The sequence below is a fragment of the Dromaius novaehollandiae genome, chromosome 14, assembly GCF_036370855.1.
Source record: "Dromaius novaehollandiae isolate bDroNov1 chromosome 14, bDroNov1.hap1, whole genome shotgun sequence".
NCBI lineage: Eukaryota > Metazoa > Chordata > Aves > Casuariiformes > Dromaiidae > Dromaius > Dromaius novaehollandiae.
This window is the reverse complement of record NC_088111.1, coordinates 17,231,870-17,254,631: the sequence shown is the minus strand read 5'-3', so window position 1 is coordinate 17,254,631 and position 22,762 is coordinate 17,231,870. Positions and strand designations below refer to the sequence as shown.

The window sequence follows — 22,762 nt, the reverse complement described above, 5'->3', positions numbered from 1 at the left end:
GCTGCGGGATGGCGAACCGCCAGCACCGACCCGCGCGGGCCCCAGCGGTGGGGGGGACTCTGCCCAGAAACTGCCCTGCTGCTGGCTTCAAATAATACCTCACAAAATTTTCCCAGAAGAGGGAGTATGTACGCTACGTGGGAACGAACACATAGCTGGAAAGGGAAACCGAACCGCAGGAGACCATTTGGGGTGCACCCAGGTGTAATGCTGGGTGCCGCGATGGTCGTGTATGCGACTCTTGCATCTTTCCACCGCGGGACACAGGATACCATCGCTGCCATTGAACAGTGCAAACCCTGAACAAGCAGACGGGCCCCTGTGGCGACGGCCAAGCGCCGGTGTGCACCAGCGGGGGCTGGCGGGCCCCAGGGGCCCCGAAGCACCGGCCTCACCCCGCGACGCCCAGCCCTTTCGGGGCCGGGGGCCGGCAGGGAGCGGCCCGCCGAGCCGCCGGGGGGCGCCCGCCGCTCCTCCCCGCGCCCCAAGATGGCGGCGGGCAGCGCGGCGCTGGGCGCCCTGGCGCTGGCGCTGGCGGCGCTGCTGTGGCTGCGGCGGCGGCGGGCGGCGAGCGGCGCGGGGCGGGTGTGCGTGGCGGTGCTGGGCGACCTGGGCCGCAGCCCGCGCATGCAGTACCACGCGCTCTCGCTGGCCCGCCACGGGCGCGGCGTCACGCTGCTGGGCTACCTGCGTGAGTGCGCCCGCCGGCCCCTCCCCCGCGCCCGCGCGCCCCCGCGGCGGCCGCCTCTCTCACGGGGGCCTTTGATCTTCTTGCAGAGACGAAGCCCCACAGCGACGTTTTGGGCAACGAAAACATACGGATCGTTCCCATCTCGGACCTTAAAGCGTTGCAGGGTAAGTTCAGTCGAGCGGCGTACGGCGTCGTTCTGCTTTGAAGTCCCTCGTGAAGGGTTGTTTTGGGAAGTAACAGTCAGGGCCTGGCTGGCGTTAGGGTCCGAGGCTGCTTGTTTTCGGGGCCAGGAGAAAAACAAAAAGGAGTTTTATGTACACAAAAAGTGTGACGGTGCATTGCCTCTCTCTGCTCCAGGAGCATAAATTATGCGCTGGTTTATCCTAGCAGTATACGTAGGCTACAAATAATTAGTTGCATTGCTACATATTGGGAGTATTTGCATCTATGATTTTGCAGCATGTTAATCCAGTTCTGATGCAGGTTGGAATAGAAGGGGGTTGTTTTTTAACTTTTCCGTCTGTGTTTGCTTGTCCATGTGTACTCTGATTTTGTTTTTTTTCTAGATGAAATGTAGAATTGTGGTTTGGAAGGATCATGGGGTACTGTCTTTTCAAAAACAGCTTTTTACAGAGTGCCTTCGCTCTAAGATTTTCCCTGCAAAGATGGTTGGTTTTATATGAAAAGCATGTTTTTGTTCGGAGAGCTGGAGTAATATTCTTACTAACTTTTTTTGTCACTTTGCAGTTGGCCCTAAGATTTTCCAGTATGTTGTAAAAGTCATTGCACAAGCAATGCAATTACTGTACACAATGTTGACGATAGATCAGCCATCCTATGTGCTTCTTCAGGTACGTTTTGTGTGTGTAACTTTGATTAAAAAAAAAAAAAGGATAGTATTACATTAGAGGGCATTTTTAGCAGTCCGGAACATTGTTCTAACTGCTTTAGAGTGGAAACCGGCATACTCCATGGTGTTAACCTATTTATAAAAATATGTATTTGGTTTTAATTTTTGATTTTCCTGTTGATAACTCATATTTCATTTTCCTGTTAATTTTTGAGCTTTCAAACTTCATTGGTATGGACATTAGTGAAGAATAAATCTCAATGGAAAAGCTCGTATATTTATTGGAGGGGAACTTTGATCCAGATTTGACAGTAACATTTGAAATGCCTACCAGTATTCATGGCAAAAAGTGGAAATTACACAGTTGGAGAATACAAAATTGTGTGTTCATTGCGATTCCTAAAAACCATGTAATTTCAGTCTGTTGCTGTTCTTTTTCTGGTAGTTGCTAAGTGTTTGTCCCTTGACCACAATCTCACACTGCTTGTATTTGTTTTATGTATTAAACAGAATCCTCCAGGTCTACCTAGTATAGCTGTTGCCTGGGTAGCGTGTCTTGTGTGGAGAAGCAAACTGATAATTGATTGGCATAACTATGGATATACTATAATGAGTCTGATTCATGGAAGAAATCACCTCCTAGTACAAATTGCAAAATGGTTTGTATAGTAATTTCTTTTTCTCTTTACAAATTATGTACCTTCGCAATATTCAGAAGAATGGAGAGCGGGGAGTAGAGTGTAATTAGCAAAGGGCTAATTCTTTAAAGTTCCGGATTTTGCTGTCTTGATCTTGTTTCCTTTTCAGAAAGCAAATTCTATAAAATGCCTCTGTTAATGTATGGGAAGGTGATGGTAGGTGGCTTCCTGCAAAACATGCTAAAAATTCAGTCTAGGTTGTTTTATTCTATAAAATGATTTAAGTAATCTGAAGGAATTATATTAATCTACATAAGGGAATTTGTGAGCAGCTTCTAAAAGAAAACCTGTCTTTATTTTCTGTTGTGTACTGTAAGGACTCCCTTTCGGCTTTAAGGGTAAGGAATATTCTTCCAGATATATGTGTGTATACACACAGTGCAAACTGTAAAGAATGCACATCATTGTAAGAAGTCCAGGCTCTAAAAAGGCCTATTCCATTTTAAACTTAAAAGTGAAATACGGTATCCCAATACAATGTAGATACATGCCTGTGGTATGTGAGCTATCTGTTAATAGGAAATTAAAGTCTTAGAAACCTGTGCATTTTCGGGTAGATTAGAGAATGTCATAGGAATTAACAGATTCATTCATATGGATAAAAATCTGTGATTTGCATATGTCTCTTATTCTGACTTTGTGAGGTAGGCAGGTTACTTTTATGTATATATGCAAACTTTGATCTTTTTATTATAATGACTTTAAGTCTAGTGTTTTTTGTTCTTAATTGCTGCTTTACACTCCAACCCATCTTTAACGGTACTTGTGTTTCTTGCTGAATTCACCTTGCTAGAGGTATGTAAAGGGTTTTGAGTATTGTGTTCTCAGGCCTTAAGGCATAAGAGAGTAATCCTGTATCAGTTTTCATAGACTGATATTATTCCAGTATAAGGAGTCAGTACATAATTCATAATTAAATTTCAATTACTGGGGTTTCTGTTTGTTTGCTTTTATATATGTATATTTTTTTTTCATTGCAGCTGGTGAGAAGCTACTGTTTGGCTATTGAGATTACCTGTCTGTGGTGCCTAACTGAGACTTAATTTTTGTCAGGTATGAAAAGCTTTTTGGGCGTTTGTCTGACTATAACTTCTGTGTCACTAACGCAATGAAAGAAGATCTATGGGAGAAGTGCAATATAAAGTAAGTCAAATATCTCTTAACGTTATTATGTACATACTTGCAGTAAGATTAAAATCCATAGCCCTGATGATTCTGGATATAGAGAAATCTTACAAAAGCAACTTTCCCTTTTCCGTCCATAACCACTGAAGCACATTAGTTCTGTTTTTTAATGAGCTAGTGAAATGTGGGCATTCAAGAATCTTCATTAGCTTTCATAATTAACACTCTATTGGCTAGAAGGTGGGAGTCTAGATTTTATGGAACTTTGCTGTGAAGCTGCCTATAGAATCACACTGAGCACTAATCACTGCATTAACTTACAGTTAGTCCGTCCCACAGATTTTTCTTTTGCGATCATAGGGCTTTAAAATCAAAGCTGCTCAGGCACAGTTATGAGGTAAGTTAAAAAATTAGGATAATTATGTTTGCAGTTTTCATGGTTGCATTACATCCCTTGAATATGCGCATAAAAAGGGATTCTTTGTTGCTGGGTTCACTCTAATATGTCAAGTTTGTTCTATTCCAGAAAACTTTAGGAATATAAAAAGTCGTAAGAGTCAAATCATTATTTTGTTTTATTAACTAATTCATTTATTTTCCATGTTACAGTGTTGTAGCCTGTCATTCTTTCTTTACAGTTTGCATCTTGTTACATCTATTTTTTTTTAACTTGTTAATTTATATTATTACAGGGCAGTAACTCTGTATGACAAGCCAGCTTCTTATTTTAAGGAAACACCTTTAGAACTTCAACATCAATTGTATATGAAGCTTGCCAAAGTCTATGAACCTTTCAAAGCGCAGTATGTGTAAGTAAAAAATGCAATTACAGTCCTTAACTGAATGACATAAGGCTATTGAACTTAGTTACTAGAAATATTTTTGTACAGGGTCACAAGTTACTGAACATCAACAGGCAGAGGGGTCTTCATGTGCTTTTGGCCAGGAGGAGATGATGTGCAAGTTACCTTAGTTGTCATTGAGAGAGGCCAGAATAAGTGAAATTAGTAAATGGCAACACACAATTCTTAATGTATAAAATAAGACAAATATTTTTTTTGAAAAAATGGCCTAAGTACTGAGGGAATCTGTAATAGAACATTTAAAGGGTGAAAGGCAGCAGCTGTGTTTCCTGCTGATCTAGATGGCACTTATTGGATGCTACGTTGATAATATCCCTTCCTTTCATTTACTGCGGAGAGTTTTCACGGTCTTTGTGCAAGTGTTAAGCTTTCCTCTCTGGCTACCTACTATAAGCTTAGTAGATATCTTAACTTGACGTTACTTTACCAAACCAGTGCCTTGAAAGGAGGAGAAAGCCATAGCATATGGCAGTTTCTTTTTGAAAATTTACGGCACAGAATGCATAAATGTACTGTGGGCCACCATCTTCTAATACATGTTTAAGACAGAGATGGAAAGACAGGCTGATTGTTTTATCAACTTGTTAAGGAAAATAGTTTGTTAGAGGATGGAATCATGCCTGTAGAAGTAGTGTTACGAGGCTCTTGGTAGCAGTACTAAAAATGAAAAATGATCTCTCTTATGATCAGGTATCTCTTTGCAGATCAGTACTTCAATAAATATGTTTTCAGAGAATTTGAGCAACAAATCTGAAACAAAGCATTTGGAAATTCTTGCCAGTTAAGCGCAGTATTTGCTTCTGTGTTTATTGGCTGTTTGTGTAGTCCATATTTAGAAAATTCTGTTTACATAGCACAGAGTCTGTCAATTCGAGTGCTGAGAGGTCTGCCTTTACAGAAATGGATCATAAAAATGGATGTGTGATAAAAACCAGAGGACGGCCAGCTCTTCTAATCAGCAGCACAAGCTGGACAGGTTTGGAAATAAATCATTTGTTTTTAATATTTAACCACCGTTTAACAAAAAAGAAAACTAGGGCTGTTTTCTGCTTCCCCACATGTGATGCTTGTCATGCTAAACTGGCATTATTAGCGGCAAAGTTGCATTTTTCTTTGCTTTGGTTGGAAAAATTTGAAGATCAGTTGTATAGAATATACCTCAGTGGCTAACAGTGAGTAATTAAAAAATATGTATTTTTTTTATTATAGAGCTACAGATGAGATGCTGAAATTTTCTACTTCTTTTTTTAACTTTCACTGTAGACATATGATCTTTTATGGTGCTGTAAAATGACCCTAAGAAATTATAATTTTTACTCTCTTATTTACGATTATGCATGTTACATATATTTTCTCACTTTTTTTTCCTGTCTGTATGAAAAAAGAGGAACGGGGGGAAAAATCTATTGCTAGTAACCATGGGCAGAATTGTTGATACCTTTGAATTCACAGGACAATTTCTGCACTTAAAAATTTCTAGTTTCTAAAGTTAGAGAATTAACTTGATACGGTCTGTCTTTTGGGAATGTGCGCTATTTGTGGTTTGTTTGTCTGAAGAGTTACACAATGCTTGTTTCCTGCTCTTATTGGCATGGTATAGGATTGTATTTATGAAAATAATAGTTATAGAAGATTTTCAGTAGGATGCTTAATAATCATGATTTTCTCACTGTTACCTAAAGATTATAATTTAAAGACAATAGGTTATTACAAATAATAGTAATATGAATGTCACTAATAAAGCCCTCTCTTTCAGAGGATGAAGATTTTTCTGTCCTTTTAAAAGCTTTAGAAGGTAGGTTTTAAGGAGTTCAGTTCTGCTATTCAAATGGATATGGCTGTATTCTGAACAGTTATGAAGACTTTCTGTAAACAACAATGCCTCTAAATTCAAGTGAAAATACAAATGTATTTGAAAAAGTGCCAGTGGTTTAAGTGTAGGTATTAAAATAGAGAAGTGCAACATCTGGATTCAATCAAAGCAGTTGTTTGGGGGGAGGGAGTTTATATTTCTAACTAGCTTGCAAATTGCAATTTTACTTTCTAAGCCATTATATGTACTCTCCATAAGCATTTGAAAATAAGATGGAAATATATGTTGATCTATTTGGTAGACTTTGCGGCTACAGTTTCTAAGTACATTGAAACCACTGAACTGGGATAGCTGAACAAATGATTTATGAACAGTGCATTTCAAACATACCATAGTTTATTTTTATAGAAGTTTGTTTGCTAAATTTACAACTCTTACTATATATGTATATGTATATGTTTTTAAAGAAATTGCTTGAAGTAGGAAGTAATGATTTGTAAACTGTGATCATTCCGGGATCAGACAGGTGTCCATATATTTATCAACTCAAAACTTTTTTTTATCTCCTCCAGATTATGAAAGGTGTATCAATGAGGGAGTCAAGCTTCCATCTTTAGTATGTGTGATAACAGGTAATAGCTTCTTTGTCTTAGAATTCTCTTTCAGTGCTAATACAAAAGACCATCACACTATGCTAACTCTTCTACTGATGGTGAAGAGATAGGAGGGACTGTTGTCTTTATGTCTGATTATAAATAAAAGTAATAAATTATTTGGACTGTTGAAGCAAAGTAACCATGCCATATTTGTAAACAGGAGAATTTCTCAGCTCATCCATCTAGTACTACTTCAGTTTCCACATACTTTAATCTTAACATTTTGAACATTGAGATAGCGCAGCAAAAGATATGTAAAATTCTGATGTTTGGTCTGTTCAGCAGAAAGGTTTTTATTTAGTTCTGGAAAAGGAGATATACTCATCAAGCAAGTTTTGAAAAAAAGTGGTGCAGATAGAATGGATGCTGTTTGGTTAACTTTCTCATTAATAGTGTGATTTTTTTTTTAAAGGGCTATCATGCTGATGAAATTTGTCATTAGTTACTTTGTAATCTTATAGCTGTAGGCAAAAAGTAGGACAAGACTGGAAGATATCAATGGCAAGCTCTTCTAATTACTGTTCAAGAGATGAAGTCTAGATTCACGTTGCTTTCAAGGGAACATAGTCTCTTGGGAGATCATGGGGGTATCTTTTTTGACTTGCCTGAGACAACAGGATTTTGTCAACTGTACACTATGATGCACAGACTGCACCTTATGTTCAGTCATCCCAATAAAATCACTGATATATTTTTTTCTATTTTAAAAAGGCAAAGGACCCCTAAAAGAGTACTACAACCAACTGATTGATAAATTGTACTTCAAACACATCCAGATCTGTACACCATGGCTTGAAGCTGAGGATTACCCCCTTTTGCTTGGTAAATAGTGGATTACTAAGTAGACATGAGAATGTATGAAAACAAATTAGCAAAGTTGCAGATAGCCGATCCAAATTTTGCACAGGTGAATACAGTAGGTGAGTGAAATTGCTCATTAATGACAGTAGAGATGTATAGTGCTTGTGTTTTTTCCTCATGCCAGCAAAACTGCTGAGCTTCTGTAACTATACAGTCTTTTCTAGCTATTTTGAGAAGCAGACACAGTATCTGCATTGTATTTTAATCTGGTCTTTGCAGCCCTCCATTTGTATAGGTATGCTGAAATACAATGTGCCTATATATATGTTCCAGTTTATGATTTGCTTTACTGAACTGACCTTGGGGATAAAGTTTTTGGCTGAGCAACAAAAAGTAGTTGAAATTCTAAATTAACATGTCTTTGGAACAGTGTTCCTTCAGCATGTTCCTTGTAATAGCATAAAGTGTCAGTAAGCCTAATACCATAGTAAAATACAAATTCAACTTGATCTACTTTTTGGAGGCTTAGAGATTGCTCATTTATGTGGCTTTAAAAAGTAGGTAATTTGTAATTTCTGAATAATATAGCGTCTGTAAAATGATAATGTAATTTCTGTGTTTTGAAATCACTTGAATTGGAAGAGGTTGCTCGTAAGCCATGAAGCACATCTTGCCTGCATTCTGATAGAGTTTTTCTGTACACTTACTCATTCTTAGGAGATTAAGGGGCAGAAAGGCTGCTTAAGATATGTGAGGTTTTAAAATTCTCTTTAATTTACTATCAGCTTGTCTAGTATGTTTCTAAAACTTGGCTAATTTTAGTAACAAAATATGTTGTATAGTATTTTTTTTTTTTAGTGCCTGAAATTGGGTCAGTCCGGATGGTGTTGAAAAGTGGCTTATGTTTAGCTCATGTCACCCGTAGAAAAAAAAAGTTTACAATAAGATTAGAAGAGTTGCTTTCAGACAATTTAGGCTGTTGTTGATTTTGTTTGCTTTTCAGGCTCAGCAGATTTGGGTGTGTGTCTCCATAAATCATCCAGTGGTTTGGATTTACCTATGAAGGTGGTAGATATGTTTGGCTGTTGTTTACCTGTATGTGCAATACACTTTGAATGGTAAGAGCTTGCTTATTCTGATATAATTTAAGTTGATGATTAAAAAAACCCAATACTCTCTTTTACAAAGCAACAGTTCAGCAGCTTCTCCATATATCAAATGTGATTCCAGTATTATGCCATAGTAACTTCTATTTTTTTGATTCAGTAAGATAAATGGTAGACATCAAGATTGTTTTCTTTCAGGTCTGTTAAAAGATTAACAGTAGATTCAGCAAAATTGAGAGTACTTAATGCAGCCAGTTGCCATAAAGAATAACTGCCCTGTAATCCCAGGTGGATCTGGATTTGTTTCTGGATACTTAATTAAAAAATGCTTCCTTCCACATAGACATGTCTGTGTCCTATGAAAGGATGAGTGTATGTATAGTTAGCTATACAATTTACAGTTCTTTGGGAAAACAATGGCTTTTATAAAGAAAATACATTCTTTGTGCTGTGATGTCTTGATAACACTGTAACTACTGAATAATTTTTTCAAGTGATTTTAGAACAGAAGATTGTATCACTTAAAACTACTTACCAGAAAAAAAAATCTTAAAATCATTTGTGGTAGCACAGTTCAGTCGAGCCTCTTCTGAAGGGCAAGTTCAACCTTGTAAATATGTTTGATGCACCTAACATGGTTTCCTCAGTCATTGCTTTCTTCCCTTTGCCACTGTTCTTCCTTCTTCTCCTGTGCTGGCAGAATTTTATGAAAATCCCATGAACTAGATCATGGACAGATTTGCCTTGTGGGTTAATTTTAACACAAGGATCATTGCCCTAACTTGTAACGTATGTCCAAATGAATGGCACAAAGACAGAGGGAGGGCACTTTACTGTAGTGGTAGACCTGGATAAGCTGACACATAGGAGGGGAAACAATCGTTAAATTTATCTGGCTTCTTTATCCCATTTTGCCAGGAATGAAGCTCGTACATGCATATCCAGGATCTTAATGTTACAGATATCATAGCACAGTCTCTGCAGGTAGTGCTGTGTAACTTTAAATATGCATATCCCATTTGCTGCTTTTTCTCTCATGTTTTCTTCTGTGACTTTTTTCACAGTTTACATGAACTCGTGAAACACAATGAAAATGGTCTGATATTTAGGGATTCAAATGAACTTGCAGAACAGCTGAAGGTAAAGGCTTGACCGATTCTTTTTCTTTCTTGTTGGCTATAATTAGAAAGGTGTTACCATGTGAGCTGCCTTTTCATATCTGACTATCATCTATGTATTTTGCGGTCTCAGAGGATATTCTTTTGCCTGGCAAATCTTATTAGCCATATTTCTATTTGTGTATGAATCTGAAGCTGTCAGTAAGATTTTAAATGTTGTCATCTTATGTTATTTAGAGGGTCAGACCAAAGAGCTTCCTTTTTATGTAACACTGTAGTTTAGGGTAAAAATTGGGAAGGCTAGAATGAGCCTAAAATGTAATAATGATGGTATTTTTTTTTCTCTCTCTTTCTCTCTCTCTCTTTTTTTTTTAATAAACAATTTACAGATGCTCTTCTTAGAATTTCCTACACTGGAAGGCAAACTTCACAATTTCAGAAGAAATCTTCGGGCATCCAAGCAGCTGCGCTGGGATGAGAGTTGGGACCAGACTGTTCTTCCTTTGTTTAAGCAGAATGAATGACTTTTTGCGGGGGAAGGTGTGTGGAAAAAAAGCTAATACATTCCCGGATTTGCATAGATGTGATAAATGGTGAATAAACATTTTATGTTTTGATTTTGTTGCAGTTTTTAATCATTTTACCTTGGGACAAGTGTTTAAACATGCCTCACTCTTCACAATTTGAGTCTCATGTGCAAGTAAGAGTAGTGCCGAAGTTGCAGTTGAGGTGGTTGTGTGCTGACTGTTTAAGTATTGAGGAATGACAGGGTTCCTGCCCTAAAGAGCTTGAGCCTTGCCATCTGGACTACCTTTTCTTATCACCTGGAATTAACCTTTAGAAAGTGGGAGAGGGTTCAACTACTCTGGGAACTCATACATGCAAAATCTGTTACTTGTGTTGCTTAAAGGTTACTCTGTGGTGTAGATACTGAATGTGTGTATGAAGTATACCAGTCATACCTACTGTACATACAGTATTTGTTACTTATAACTTCTTCCTGTGAAGTAAGCGCTTTAGGTGATTTGAGATTTCTTTTCCCTTTAAGTGGGAGATGCTTTTTATTTGAACTGAGGATACTGTGGGTATTTTTTTTTTTTTTGTAACAGTTCATATTTTTGGCTAGTCTTCCCTAGACAAATACTGAATATCCTCTTGTATATTTTTATGAAGGAGAACCATTTAGCTTCAAAGTTCTTTTCCCTTTTACAGTGTGTGCAAGAGTATGGAAGCACATTGGTACATAACAGTTTTACTGAACAGTGAGAGGAAAACTTCTGATGAGTGTTGTCCTTGTACACTGAAGTAAATGTGCCCATTTACCTTGAGAAAGAACATAAAATTATTCCTATTTGAACAGATGAAGAGGAGAAAAGATTATTAAAGTATGTATAATCCAATAAAAAGGCAGTTCACTTTCCGAATGCTCATTCAGGTATAGCCTTGTTTTTAATATAGTTAATATTCACATGCAGACCCAGTACTTACGGGCTGCTTACTTCATCATCTTTATGATTCTTTATAAAATAGATGTCAGTCATTTAAGGAGTAAATGTGCTTGGTTTTATCATATGGTTGCTGCTTGGACAAGTAAAGATAGGATGATGGTTTAGCTTTATTCATTTTCTAGTTCCACTGGCCTAACAAATAGTCTTCCCTGACAGTTAAAAAATAGTTCTGTTCATTTCTGTTACTTGATTAATGGCTGTTTCAGCAAACTGGGCCAGTTGCCCAAAACCTTGTCTGTCTTGGAGCTGTACTTTTGCTACTGCTTATTTTGCCATTCTCAGCTATATTTATTGGAGAATGACAGTTTCTGCTGGCTTTCTACAAACTGTGCTTTTGCAGTGTGCCTGAAAATTTTTTTTTCTTACTGGAATTAAATATTACTGAGTCTTACAGGAGGTGCTGTGTGTCCTCTGGTTCTTAACTGGAAACGCCTCAATTATTGACCTTGGTATTCTCTGTCAAGAGCTAGGGCAGTACAAAATATTGTTCAATATAAACATTCACTTGGTGACTTCCCGTAGTAAGTACTCTGTGATCATCATCGTAGAACACTAAAATGATGATGGAACAATTTGAGAACTTGAAAACCAACTTAAATAGGGGCTTCAGGAATAAAGAGCTGTACTTTTGAAGAGGTTTGTACCTTAATAATGAACCTCTGATTTAGCTGAAATAGGGAAAAACCCTTGCAAAGATGTTTGAGTCATTTTTCCATACTACAGTGAATGGATGTAGTATTTTTTCCTCACAGCTTAAATGTGGGTGTAAAAAAAAGTCTCTGTTGTTCTGAATTCTGGCATATCAGATATGTTGCAAAAATGAGAGTATTTTTAATTCCTTGTACCAGCATAGGAAAGTACTTCATTAATACAGAGATGTATATGAAAAATACTCAGCACTAGCTGGGCAGTCTAAACAGCTGTCCTACTCGCTTAGTCCCGGCTTAGGGAAAGTCATCTAGATAAGTTGTACAATTGAGAAGAGCTCACTATAAAGCTCGTCTTGCTTATAAAATTAAAGAAAAATGGTAGATGGCTTATCAGGCCCTCCCTTCAGAATTCCTAGTTCAGTGGTGGTGGATCATTACAATGAATTCTTCACCAGTGTTTTTAAACCAGCTTACCTGGTTATCATTTAGTATCTGCTTTTGTCAAACCAGACAGCCATTTGGTAGTCTTCCCTTTCTCTTTCAGCACAGTGTTTACAGTAGACACATTCTTTTGTTAAAAGTGATAGTTGAGAGAGATTTGGTTCCACTAGTGGGAACATGAAAATATGAGGCCAAGTTGTTTACTGCAGGAGAGTGGCAGTTTCATTATTTTACTGATTGGAGAATGAGCCATAAAGATTTACCACTGATTTTTCACTGTTTTCCAACAAAACCCTGTCCAATAGTATGTCAAGTCCCCTTTAGCCAATGACATGCACAGGGAGATAAATTCTCTAATGTGAATGATCATGCTGAACTCTCTAAAGAGTTTTCATTTTTCTACAATAATATTTTTTTTAGATCAAAAAGCCATCAGAAGATGAAGATCAAGAAAAAAGCTTTATATAACTTTTGGGCGACATGAAGAATTTTGTGCCAAGCAAGATAAAGGAGCTCCTATCTGGGCTGTGAGCATGCGTGCATTTTATAAATAGCACCTTTGAATTCTTCCTTTTTGGGGAGAGGTGGCTAAAACAAAAAGATGTAATGGGTTTACTTCTGTATATCTGATTTATACTAACACTCATATTCTTCAACTTGAAGAATAAGATGGCTCTTCAAGTTTCAAGTTATCTATCATCTACCTACTTCCTCTCCACTGCTATGGAAGAAGGATACCAAGTATTTGTTTTCTCTTAAGTAGCTTTTAAAACAAGGGACAGAACTGGAAGTCAGGAGAAAGAGCAACACATTTGGTTATCTGCTTCAAGACTAATACTGTCAAACAGGAAAGTGATTAATGGATTATCAGAAGTTTCAGAAAAGGTGAGATAATTTTTTCCTCCTTGCAGTTCACTTAGACAAGTGGAGTATGTGGAGTATGCATTTTCTGGCCAGTCTGAGAGGATGGCTTCCTGATAGCTAGTTGTGTCAGGTCTTATGTGAGAGAAATGTAAATCAAATTCTGATTTTTGTCATCACTGCAGAGTAAAGATGCATCTAATTTACAGCAGAATCAATTTCCTTCTTTTATAGCATCATATAAATTTGTGACGCTATCTACTGTGTGCATTGTAGGTATTATTCATTTTATTCTAAGATAACTCACATTGCAAGCATACAAATACATACAAACACGTATAAAAAAGTTTACGACCATCTACAAATGTTTTCAATATTAAAAACTATTTATTACTATGAAACATTGTTCTGCTCCCTTCTCAGTGTGAGATATTAATCCTGTGATGTTGCAGATGTGCCTCCATTATTTACAAATCAAAGCAGAGTTGAAACTATACAGTTCAGTTCTGTTGCTTGCATACAGAATCAAAGTGCAGTATGATTAGGGCTTTTTTTCCCTACAACTCGAAGCCTACAGATTCTTCCAAGGGGCAGCTGCTTGCTCCCATGCATGATGACAATTACAGAAGGAAATGTAACGTGCTTTGACAACAGTATGTGCCTACAGTTCTATCTCTAATGCCTCTCATTTGTTTCTGGAATTCAAGATAATCTTGTATGTATGAAATAGCTCCTGTTGGTCCAAAAATTCTAATTGTATTGGATTTACCAAATCTATATCAATAGTTGTAGAATAGTTACGTTTGAATGCAGATCATAGAGGAAAATACTGTTCCTGTGGGCTGGAATAATCTGCCATGCAATCCCAATTTTATCTGTGAAAAGAAACACTAGGAATTACATTTCTGCTTAACAAAATGAAGAACAAAAGTTGTGCGCCAAGTTCTGTAAGAAGAGATCTTTTAGGATGCTGTTCAAGCTACAGGCAAATGCTTATGAGTATGTATTTTTAAAAATTAAGAGATATGCTTGTGCTATGTGGTCGACAATTTTATTAACCAATTGCTGAAGGCTAGCTGTACAGCCAGTAGGCTGCAGAAGACAGGCTTCTGAAGAGTATGTGAAGCAAAGTCCAACATTCCTCCTTATTTTATTTCATCTCTAGTTTTTTAATCCTCAAAGAACAATTAGTCAAGGTAAAAGTTTTAGGCTGCATCTGGAATGTTATCACTACAACAGTGCAGCACAGATGTTTTTCCTCCTTTAATCTTAACTGTAATGATCTTTCTTATTACCGCCAAGCCTGCAATTCATCACAAGCTGGCACTATGATAAATGTGAGTTACAATAGGCAGGATGTAGCAAAAAGCTGCGATCCAATCTGATCCAATCCATGTGGAAGGTCATGGCTCTTTAGCTGACCTCTGCTGGATCTAGCTATAGGATAAGAATCTATCAGAAAATAGCCATCGCTAAAAAAATGCTCCTGTTCATCTCTATTACAGATTAAGTAACTGGGAAGGAGGCCAAAACTATTGATACACTTAATGAGAAGGCACCTACCAAGTTCAGCCTTGAACTGATGATACGTGTCGGGATTACGAACTGTAAAAGCAATGTAGACCTCAGGAGGTTTTCCATCTGCTCTGAAAGTGGAGAGTTTTTGTAGCATACCAATAAGGGCTAAAGTTATCTCTGGATCATATACCACATCTGCACAAAAAGAAAAGTATATGGTATTTATTGAGAAAAAGGCAAAAAGCAGAATGAAAACTACAAAATGAAAATATAAAATATTTACCTTAAAGCAGAATTTTTTTTTTAATTGAGGAGTTAAAAGTTTTCCAGAACAGCCTTTAGAAAACATATCCCATTGTATGTGCTGTGCCAAGTTGCCCTCATCTGTAGTATCAGTGCAAACCCAGGAAAAACTGGCACTCCATTTTGCAAATGGATTTTCAAATACTGTGTTTAGTTCATGCAGCGTCTCAAGCAAAAAAGTTGAGCATTGGTACTCTCATTTATGACTGTCCTTAGCAGGATGAAACTGAATTATTAGACGTGTATTTCAGTGGCTAATCACAAAACACTTGATTTGAACTGCAGCAGCTTCTATCTTGAACAATTTGTTAACAGTAGGAATACTTATGAAAGTATGTAAAACTGACCATTAAGGAGTACAAAATATCAGCCTTACTGTTTAGCAGTGTGAATCTGAAGTCTGTCAGTCTTGTGTTATGAACTGATATTCGAGAGGTGGTTGTTCATGACATAGAAAAGTCAAGGCATATGCATGTACCAGTGACAGACGTACCAGTTACTTTTGATGAAACATAACAAAAGTCTGTGCTGCAGTAGCTAGTAATGGAAAGTGATAAATATGTAATTCACCCTCAGTTTTGAATTACCATGACTTTATGAATCTAAGTTATGCTGTTTTGTGCATTCTGTGAGCAGTATGGTTGGGATTAGATAACATGCAGCGACTTCATTTTATAGAATTCACAATCTATCTAATGTTATGCCTTTGATGACAAAGACAATGTTTTTTTATTACTTCACCTGAATTCTTAGACAATTTTTGCTTTGCAAAGCCCCAAATCAGGGAAGCCTGTAACTGCAGCTCTGAAATTTTACTACTGCTAGATTTAACATCTTCAATTGTTTATGAAGTCCCTGAAGATTTGTATGTAAGTTCCAAAAAAGTAACATTTTCTTAATATGCATTATTCCTTATGAGACTGCAAAGTTTGCCAGTTCTAACTGATAAGCTCTTATCATCTTCTGTTTCACAATTAAGAAAAATAAGAGGACAAAATTTGATTTTCAATGATATGTAAACAGCTGTTGAATATCTGAAAAAGAATGGTGAAATGATTTGGAAGTACATCTGTCATACACTTTCAGATACGATAACTGAAATGACTGAGTCCTCCACATAAATATTTTCGCATTTTGTCCCTGTTAATTTACTTATTGCTGCATGATATCACACAGGGAAGCACAGTCAGAAGTGTATGGTACCTGCTGCAATGATGACATCAGGTTGAAGATCCAGCAGTTGTTTTTCTGTAACTGAGGCCCAGTCAAGTTCTGCAACAGTTAGTTTTGGTTTTTGGTAATTCATCACTTCCACATTCTGGCCTTGGGACTGCGTTTCAATATGATTAGTAGTTTCAGGCTCCAAAACAAAGCCATTCAAACAAATGTTTTCTGTCAGCTGTTTGAGAACACAATGGTGGTAATCACTAAATATATATGCCTTGGGGTTACAGGTTTTAGAGATTGCAATTCCAGTGAAGCCGATCCCACTTCCTAATTCCAAGACTGTCCTAAAGGTTAATGGAGTAAAATAAGTATTTATTAGGACTCTAATTTGAATTATGAAATCAGAACATAAAAGTAATGAAGATGCAATTCTAAGCATAAGAATCAGTTACTGAAATATGTATAAAATTAACATTTTCTGGAGCAACTGGAAGACTTATGTGAGATACAGTATGCAGACACCCAAAGATAAGGCTTATAAACAAGCTTAAGCGCCTGTTCCCACATCATGTGAGTATGACACTATATGGCCCCCAGATCCAGCTCCTGTGCACCCCTGATAGTGATCCAAATATTCTCTTAGTCAAAATTATGCTATGCTTCTAATATACCTCCTTAAACTGCCCTGAATTGACTTCCACAAGAAAAAGTTTGGATGTTCCAGATCAGACATCTTGCATGGGGATTAAAAAGAGAAGTATGCTGGGATGAAGCCAAGTAACCCTACAGAGAAATCAGATCTCAAATCACTTTAAAACAAAAGCAGATAGTTGGTCAGTAACATAGTACCTCTTTTTCAGCTGATGTCTTGCTAATTTGCCTAATGTCAAACTGGTTTACAGGGCTGGGTTGAGAAAGTTTCTTCAAAGCTTGCTCAGCAAAGATACTTTATGTTTTGTGGGGAAAGAACGGGGGTTAGAAGCAGTAGCCAACAGGATCATCTAGATGTGCTTCTCTTAATCACTTCTCTCCCACTGTCTGGGCCTGAAGAAAGGAAGGAACTTCAGTCTCCTGCTTCTGCATATGGTAGAAAGCATTTCCCTCCCTGGGGTGAGACATGTTCCACCCAACTTTAGACATCTGCAGCATGGTTGTCTCCATCTGAACTGGTTGTCCAGTTCATTTCATAGTCAGGGAAGAGAAACAGACTTCTAGAGCACAATCCATTTACTTGTGAGGTAGATACTTAAAATAAGTCAGCTGAATCTTTCCCCAAAAGTGTTTGTTCTTCTCCACTGGTTATAAACAGAGTTTAGATAATGAGATGTAGACATCTGCACTGTAATCATCTAAAGTTAGGTAAAATGATTCCCATCATGGAGCTAAGTGCACTAATTAAAGTTATTGGCTTGACAGTGGGGTAGCTGAAATTTAATAGTCTACAGAACAGAGGAGGTCAGACTGCATGGTGTAATGGTTTTGATCTTAATACCTGTCTTAAAGTATCTCTGAAGTCTTCTGCTGGATTAAAGCTCAACTGTTGCAGAACAGTACTGACAAGAGTAGCAGTTAGCCAGTGGGGAAAGGGTGTAGTCATTACGCCCTGAGGCTTACGGTGTCAGAAACAAGTCAACCAGCTTCTTTGTGCCATACCATTACTATCAGCAAAACCAGGAAAATATAGAGGCACTGTTTCTCATCAACATCTGTGATGTGCTCTGAGATCTTGAGATAAAATTACAAAAGTACTGTATGATTCTTTAATTTCTTAATGATGTAAGAGTGCTTAGGGAAGGGAAATTAGGAATTGCTAAGACTTACCTCAGTGGGACTCTTTCTTGCTCACATTTAAAAGTCACACATTATTTTAAATTTTAGTTATTTGGGGGGGGTAAATAATGTGTATTATCAAATTATAGTTGCGTAACTCATTCACGATATGGATGAAGATACCTTAGCACCATTCCCCATCTTTCTATCTGAGATGTGATTGTTACCTGTTACTGAAAACTGTAGAATTCTCTATTGCCCATTCAGCAAGATGAAGAGCAGCATCCCATGTGACAAGCCCTGTGGTTCCTCGTGAGATGATTGCCACATTCTCAGAAAGGGTAACAGATTCTCCTGTGGGCTGGAAGACACACGCAGGAAAAGAAAGATGCATCAGCACAGACAACATATTTTACAGTTTAAAATCAGTACTAGCATCTGGAGAAAGGTAGGAAGCACTTTGTGCGCTGGGTTTCTGGGGGTTACTTTTTAAGCCAATTACTGCTTAGTTTAGATGATTAAAAGTGATTTATAATAATGCAATATTGTTTTTACCAGTAAGTAGTTTTTGTAACATTGAGTAGATTCTTCTTTATTTAAAATATCTGCTAGTGTATCATACAATTCATCCAAGGGTTCAGCTGTTGTGGATTCATGCTGTGTGAAAGAGAATAGTACAAGATTTCAGATACCAATTTATCAATCTTGAAGCAGAAACTATACACAAATCAAATACCATTTCAATACACCATTACTATAACATTTTACACTGAATGCTAGTTTTTGTTATTACAAAGAATTCAGCTTGGTCCATAATGTAAAAATGTCATATTTTCAAGTGATTTGTAAGAATCCATTTAACAAGAAGACCCATCCCAAGATTAAAAAAAAAGGTTCCATGCCATATGAAAAGTAAACACTACCTTTTTAATGAGTTCAGTTAAAAAGCCTCTTCTGTACTTGACTGAAGAGGGATATTTTACACACAGGGGGTGGAGAATAGTCTGAAACATAAACCAACAACGGCAATGAAATCAATTACCAAGTGAAAATTTTATGAAAGGTAATAAAGGGCCAGAGAAAGAAAAGGGAGCCATTAATGGAACCTGGTTCTTTTTGCACCATGAAATGCATAGTGATTCAATTTGTAGTTAAAAGAAGTGATACTAAGCCAGAAAATTAAATTTGGTGATTTCTGGTAAGTTTGGCAGGGTAGAGATCTGAGGAAGCAAATGCATTTCAAAAAGTAAATAGAAAAGTGGGTGGAAAAAGAGTCCAACTGACTCTTTTTTCTTATTTGTGACTTGCTGTTTATGTACAAAGTTTAAATACAAAAAAGGTGTATGAATTCTGATGGTGATTTAGATCACCTACTTCCTTCTTAATAATTAGAGCACCATTTATATGAGATCAACTTGTCTGACTTGTTAGCAGTCTTAAAGACATCCGTGCTCAAATTTAATTTTGGTGCTAATGATGAACAGCTAAATAACACAAATAAAAGAAAATTTCCTGTTTTGCTGGGCACAGAGAAAAACTGCTATGATTTCCCTATCCATCTAATTGTCAACAAAAAGCAGTGCAAGGCAGCAATTTTTCTGCTTGCGTAAGGGGTACCATATGATCAAAACAGTTCTGGCCTGCTCTATAGTGTGTCTTTAAATGTCATGATATTAAATTAGTCCACATTACCTTGTGCAATATATCTACCAGCAGCGAAGAATCCGATGAAGTTTTTAGTTTTTGTTCAAGTTCCTAAAATAGGGAAAAAAATGAGAATTTCCCCCATCCTCAGTATTTGATACACCACAATCCAACTACGATAAATGCTAATTAGAAAACAAAAGTCACCCAAATTCTACACAGTGGAAGCAAAGAAGCCTGCTGTGAAGGATGATGTTAACATAATCTATTATGCAATATAAATAGACCATTATTAATTCGTAAGGAAAGCAATACAAAACAAAGGTAAAAATCAGGTGACAGAACAGTACACTTTCCTACACTGATGGACAAAGCCTCTCGCCCCAGTGAAGTCATAAATATTAAATCCTTCCTCCTCTAGGAGTAGAATTGAATATCTCATTCTAGACACTCGAAACTTTGGGATCAGACTATGATCAAATTTCACATCAATTTATCACATTCATTGCTGTGAATCAAAATCTTGTCCTCGTACCTGCTATTTGAATATAGCCTTTGCAGCAAGTTAAATTTTTAGGCCACTTTCTTGACCCACCGATAGTTAATTTTGAGCACTTACATGACTGCTTTCACTGCAGTCATGGGGATCAGTCATGCAGGTTGGGTAAGTGGTGCTTGGGCTCTTCATTATCAGCAGAGTTGCTGATGCAGTGGAATATATTCACAGTGAACTCAACTGCAGTAAAACTCAGCTGGTAGTGAAGTGCAGCAGATGTCCTGAATTGTGTCAGTACACTTGCAGTCTGTAAACCGCAAATCCTGCACAAAACAAATTGTTCTGTGAAAATTAATTTATTTGTAAAAGGGGTCGATAGCCATAGCTGCTGATCCTGGAAAGACGACGTGCACCTCCCCTGGAACAGGGAGGGCTCAGCAATACGGTAGTGCCAAATTCCACCTAGAAAACTCCGACTTCTGCAGTTGCGCAGCAGTCGGCGCGTGGCAGGAGCTGCTAGCACGCCTTGCTGAGCGTACTGCCTATACGCGCTGCCGGACTGATTCTCTGAAATTAACTTTTCTGTAACACCAGATGCTACGAGCAGATGAACTGAACCGCGAAGCACAAACATTGCGGGAGAGGAACCAAAATCCTCCACGTTAATGTTACTTGTCCTGCGGAACTGCCTTTCACGTGGGGCAGTTGTGCTGTACAACCGCTGCGCCGCCGCTGGCTGCTTCTAGCAGCTGGGGCCTAAAATGGTGGGGCCGGGGCGGCCCCTGCCCCGCCGCCGCCGCTCGATCACCCGCCGCGGGGCAGCGAGGCGCCCGGCGGGGCCGCTCTCCGCCCCCCCTCCCCCCGCCCCGACTCACCGGCCACGGGAAGGACCGGAGCGGCCGAGCCGCCAGGAAGCGGCGCTGGAAGCCGAGCGCCAGCTCCTCCTCGGCGGCGGCCATGGCCCCGGCGGCGCCGCCCCGCAGCAGGCCGCGTCCCCGGCCTCGCGTGATCGCCGCCCCCGGGCGGCGGCCCGCTGCTGCCTCGGCGGCGGCTAAGGTGGGAAGCAAGGGAGGCAGCGAGCGAGGGGCGGCCGCGTCCCCTCCCTGCTCCCCTCGGGGCGCGCGCCCTTCCTGCGTGCCTCCGTGCCCCACGTCCCCGCAGCGCTGGCCGGGGCGGGCTGCCGCCCTCGCCATGAGGTGTGGGCTGCTGCGCCCGTGCCCCCGTCTCTGGGCCGACTGTGCTGTGGTCCAGCCCCACCTGTTTTCCTAAAGGCTTTCCTAAAGGCTTCATAAAGTGGTTTGTTTTCCTCACGGAGGTGAACCCATATGGTGCAAAATAACACGCGTGGCGTGTTACGTGGCATTGCGTGTTGACTGGGCTCCAGGTGCGCTCCTGGGTCTCCCAGAACGCTCCCTTCTGCCATGCTCAGTGATACTAAATGAAGTTTACGTGGTGCTTTGCAAGAACAGAATAGGACGAGCCATGTCTTAAAAGTAAAAATGAACCTTGTCGTCCAAGATCAGCTAATGAAGGTGGAAGAAGAAAATTTATTTGATGGACCATTTTTATTGCACGGTGTTCATGCAAGACCTGTAAAAGAAAAAAAAAAACACCAGTATACACTAATTGAGTCAGGCGTGGCACTTCCTAGTAACATATTAAACCAGTTTTGAAGCTGTCTTTGGGGGTTAAGTGTTGGCTGGGTGAAACAACTTTTGTCCTCGTATTGAGATGTAGCTTGGAGGTGTTTGTTCCTTCCGGAAACCGCTGTCCCGGAGGGTTCATGCAAAGCACTTTGCCTGTAGAAATTCTGATAGTTTTACCAGCTTCGAAAGTAAAACGTAGTTTAATGCCGTTATAGTTGTCCTAGGTTACTGTTTGCTAATGCAGAAAGAACTTTAAAATAGCATTCCACTTCTAAGAGTCTTCCTTTTTTTTTTTTTTTTAATGCATTCAGCTTAAAAGGTGAAAGCAAGGAAAATCACTTGTGCAGTTTGGGTTTTGTATCATAACAAGATGCTCTGGTATCAGGATTTAACCCTTTGTTGTTTTGAATGGAAGCTGGAAGTTTATGGTTTTGTAAGTTTTTCCTGGAAATTGAAAGGCTGCTGGGACTTTCACTGGTATGTTTTGTTAACAGAGGCAGTGAATGGTAATTAAAGAACATATTTACAAGATTACATACTGTTATTATATATAGTATGTAACAATGAAACAGAAGAAGGTCATAAGACAGGGAGGAAATGGTGATACTTGTAGAAAGATACATGCATAATCAGATCGAAGGAAAGCAGCAACAGGAAATTCTTGCACCAATCAGCACAGAAGTTTATTTTGAGACAAAGATGATGTTATTAATACACACTGCTAATTTTGGTTCTTTCACATCAGTCTTCTATGTTTTTCTTTCTTTGCTATGCTTTCTCCTTTCTGTGTCATCTCTCTGCATTTGTTTTCAATTTTTCTAGCCCATCCTTTGACTGTCTCCTTTGGTCTTTGCCAAATCCTGATCATTACATAGTGTCCATTTACCAGTCAACACAAATTACCTTTCTGTGCTGAACATTGCTATGTCCATTCCAGTATTCCAGTGCATCTTGCCCAGGCCACATACCTGTATTGTCTCTTAGGACTGGTTTCATATTCTTAGTACGTCTTTGAATAAAAGAAGATTGAAGTTTTG

The 22,762-nt window shown here is 38.7% G+C and overlaps 2 protein-coding genes across 5 annotated transcripts; one reads left to right on the top strand and one right to left on the bottom strand.

Annotated features, from left to right (window-relative positions):
- The first annotated feature begins 468 nt into the window (after positions 1–468).
- Positions 469–16,059, top strand: ALG1 (ALG1 chitobiosyldiphosphodolichol beta-mannosyltransferase). Of its 3 annotated transcripts, XR_003258595.2 has the most exons (16): positions 469–691; positions 778–855; positions 1,439–1,542; positions 2,052–2,200; positions 3,293–3,382; positions 4,057–4,173; positions 5,082–5,203; positions 5,984–6,022; positions 6,613–6,672; positions 7,408–7,518; positions 8,501–8,615; positions 9,668–9,743; positions 10,111–10,314; positions 10,934–11,106; positions 12,741–13,205; positions 14,687–16,059. XR_003258595.2 is itself a non-coding variant. In XM_026096385.2 (13 exons), exons 1-13 carry the CDS (start codon positions 490–492, stop codon positions 10,243–10,245), a joined length of 1,398 nt encoding a protein of 465 aa, XP_025952170.2. In that variant the 5' UTR covers positions 469–489; the 3' UTR covers positions 10,246–10,338. The 3 variants fall into 3 exon arrangements, 1 of the variants encoding a protein (XP_025952170.2); XR_003258596.2 differs by lacking the exon at positions 10,934–11,106; XM_026096385.2 differs by lacking the exons at positions 10,934–11,106; positions 12,741–13,205; positions 14,687–16,059 and having other exon boundaries at positions 10,111–10,338.
- Positions 13,448–21,101, bottom strand: EEF2KMT (eukaryotic elongation factor 2 lysine methyltransferase). Of its 2 annotated transcripts, XM_064520452.1 has the most exons (8): positions 20,955–21,101; positions 19,632–19,694; positions 18,863–18,943; positions 18,495–18,596; positions 18,167–18,300; positions 16,206–16,513; positions 14,745–14,894; positions 13,448–14,056 (listed from the first exon to the last, which is right to left on the bottom strand). In XM_064520452.1, the coding sequence occupies exons 1-8, from the start codon at positions 21,036–21,038 to the stop codon at positions 13,956–13,958; spliced, it is 1,023 nt and encodes a 340-aa protein (XP_064376522.1). In that variant the 5' UTR covers positions 21,039–21,101; the 3' UTR covers positions 13,448–13,955. The 2 variants fall into 2 exon arrangements, with proteins under 2 accessions (XP_064376522.1, XP_064376523.1); XM_064520453.1 differs by lacking the exon at positions 19,632–19,694 and having other exon boundaries at positions 20,955–21,100.
- Positions 21,102–22,762: the final 1,661 nt, after the last annotated feature.

Excerpts from the sequence above, each read along its gene's own strand:
- ALG1 (XM_026096385.2), top strand. The coding sequence starts at position 490 with ATGGCGGCGGGCAGCGCGGCGCTGGGCGCCCTGGCGCTGGCGCTGGCG. Across the intron at positions 5,204-5,983 it reads CAGCAGCACAAGCTGGACAG|AGGATGAAGATTTTTCTGTC; the intron begins GTTTGGAAATAA and ends CCTCTCTTTCAG. Across the intron at positions 9,744-10,110 it reads AACTTGCAGAACAGCTGAAG|ATGCTCTTCTTAGAATTTCC; the intron begins GTAAAGGCTTGA and ends AACAATTTACAG.
- EEF2KMT (XM_064520452.1), bottom strand. The coding sequence starts at position 21,038 with ATGGCCGCCGCCGAGGAGGAGCTGGCGCTCGGCTTCCAGCGCCGCTTC. Across the intron at positions 16,514-18,166 it reads TCTACAGTTTTCAGTAACAG|GACAGTCTTGGAATTAGGAA; the intron begins GTAACAATCACA and ends ATTAACCTTTAG. Across the intron at positions 14,895-16,205 it reads TGATGTCATCATTGCAGCAG|ATGTGGTATATGATCCAGAG; the intron begins GTACCATACACT and ends CTTTTTGTGCAG.